The 1,852-nt window shown below is 32.5% G+C and overlaps 1 protein-coding gene across 1 annotated transcript in view; it reads left to right on the forward strand.

The window, feature by feature from the left end:
* ROCK2 (Rho associated coiled-coil containing protein kinase 2) overlaps window positions 1–1,852 on the forward strand; it is a 54,432-nt gene that overhangs the window by 46,959 nt on the left and 5,621 nt on the right. The window contains exon 28 of the mRNA XM_015823890.1: window positions 1,667–1,737. Within this exon, the coding sequence (XP_015679376.1) occupies window positions 1,667–1,737 (71 nt within the window). The remainder of the gene's footprint in view (window positions 1–1,666; window positions 1,738–1,852) is intronic.

A 1,852-nucleotide genomic window follows, 5' to 3' on the forward strand; every position in this document is an offset into this window, starting at 1 on the left:
GCAGCTTCACATAAATATTGAACAGAAGCGGAGAGAGGACCGACCCCTGTGGAACCCCACAAGTTAGGGGCCTTGGGGTCGACCTCTGTCCCCCTGCCAATACAGACTGCGTACGGTCGGTGAGGAAGGAGGAGAACCACCGCATCACAGTGCCTCCCACTCCCAACCCACCCAACCGCCGCAGCATGATACTGTGGTCTACAGTACCTAGGTGGAGTTCCACATTTTATTTGTAAAATATTTTTGAATATGCTAGTGAAAGCAGTAAAATTATAAATATGAATATTTGATTGTAAAACAAAATAATATTCTTTTGCTAAGCCAATGAATAAGTATATTAACCACATGGAAGACAGATAAAAAAAATAAGATTTTGTTTTTTGAAAAAAATATATAAATTTTTAGTCATGTACTGGATATATTAGGTGTATTTGAATCCTTCCATCTCTACATATAGTGAAATCTTGCTTTGTTGTGTATAAGAGTTGCATGGTGTTTTTTTATCTGTCCATCAAGCTTAAAAGGAAAACCTCTGGTTTCAATTGTACATTTAAGAATTCTCTGAATTAAAGTACATATCTGATCAAGATATATATAAAGTAAATATCTGGTCCAGATATTTCTTATCTTTCTTACATATTCACCAAAGATGATAAAAATACCTTCATATTGATTGTATTTCCAACATATATTTGACACTTTCTTATATATTTTTATGATACATCATCCTATAAAAATTCTCTTTCAAGTTATAATTTAATGCAAATTTCAATCCTTTACTCCACATATTCTCCAACTGATCAGGCATTATAATATTATCAAAATATCTTGTCCATTTGATCATAGAGTCTTTGACATATTCATCCTCTATATTCATTTGCAACATTAATTTATGCATCTTAGCAATCACATATAGTCATTAGTACATAATTATGCAAAACATAAGTCCTGTTTTTTCATTGGTAAAATCAAACTACTACTTATCCAGTTTACATATTAATATCTCTCCAGTTAACATTCAATAAATTTTAAATTCCAACTTTATTTCCAGTGCTGCACTTTAAGAAAGATCTATAAAAACAACAATTCTTTAAAGAAGACGGGCTTGCTTATTTGAATTTAAGCACTTTCTCCCAAATAATAACTCAAAACAAAAATTGGTGTAATTGGTTTCGGGAGAAAGCACACTACATTCTGTATATTAAATGTGGTGCGCCTCACAATCCTGAAATCTAATTTCACAGTTCTAAAGAGAAAAGTTTTTAAATTTTCTGTATTGGACTAATAATCAGGTGGCTCTATTCTAACTCCCAAGCTGAAGGCCAGCCAGATGATGCACTGAGACCCCTGGCAGAATATCTTCCAATACAAAACCTGTGCTCTGTTTAATTTTTTTGCAAAAATGAGTGGAAGGCAGCAATAATAATGCTTTGTGTATTTCTGCTTTGGGATGTACTATATTTACTAATAAGAATGTGACATGGTTACAGGATGTGGTATAACTGTAAGAGAACTTCGCTTGTTTTGCTTGTAAATTTCAGCTGTTTTATTGCTTAAAAGATTAATACAGTGGATAATAAATGCCATTTTTCTTAATGAGACATAACAATAAAACAATGGAATATCTGTTTATACTGTTTTAAAATATTAATTTAATCCCTTTCAGAGTCACGACTTGAAGGATGGCTATCGTTGCCGGCTAGAAATAACACAAAGAAATTTGGTTGGGTAAAAAAGGTAAATAATACAATTTTTAGGACATTACTTTGACATGATATGCATCACTAGGCACTATTCAAAAACAAACAAAGCAAATCATTGTTTCTGCTATTGCGCTGCTTTTGAGAAATTA

This window comes from Protobothrops mucrosquamatus, unplaced genomic scaffold, assembly GCF_001527695.2.
Source record: "Protobothrops mucrosquamatus isolate PMUCROS unplaced genomic scaffold, P.Mucros_1.0 scaffold2033, whole genome shotgun sequence".
Lineage (NCBI taxonomy): Eukaryota > Metazoa > Chordata > Lepidosauria > Squamata > Viperidae > Protobothrops > Protobothrops mucrosquamatus.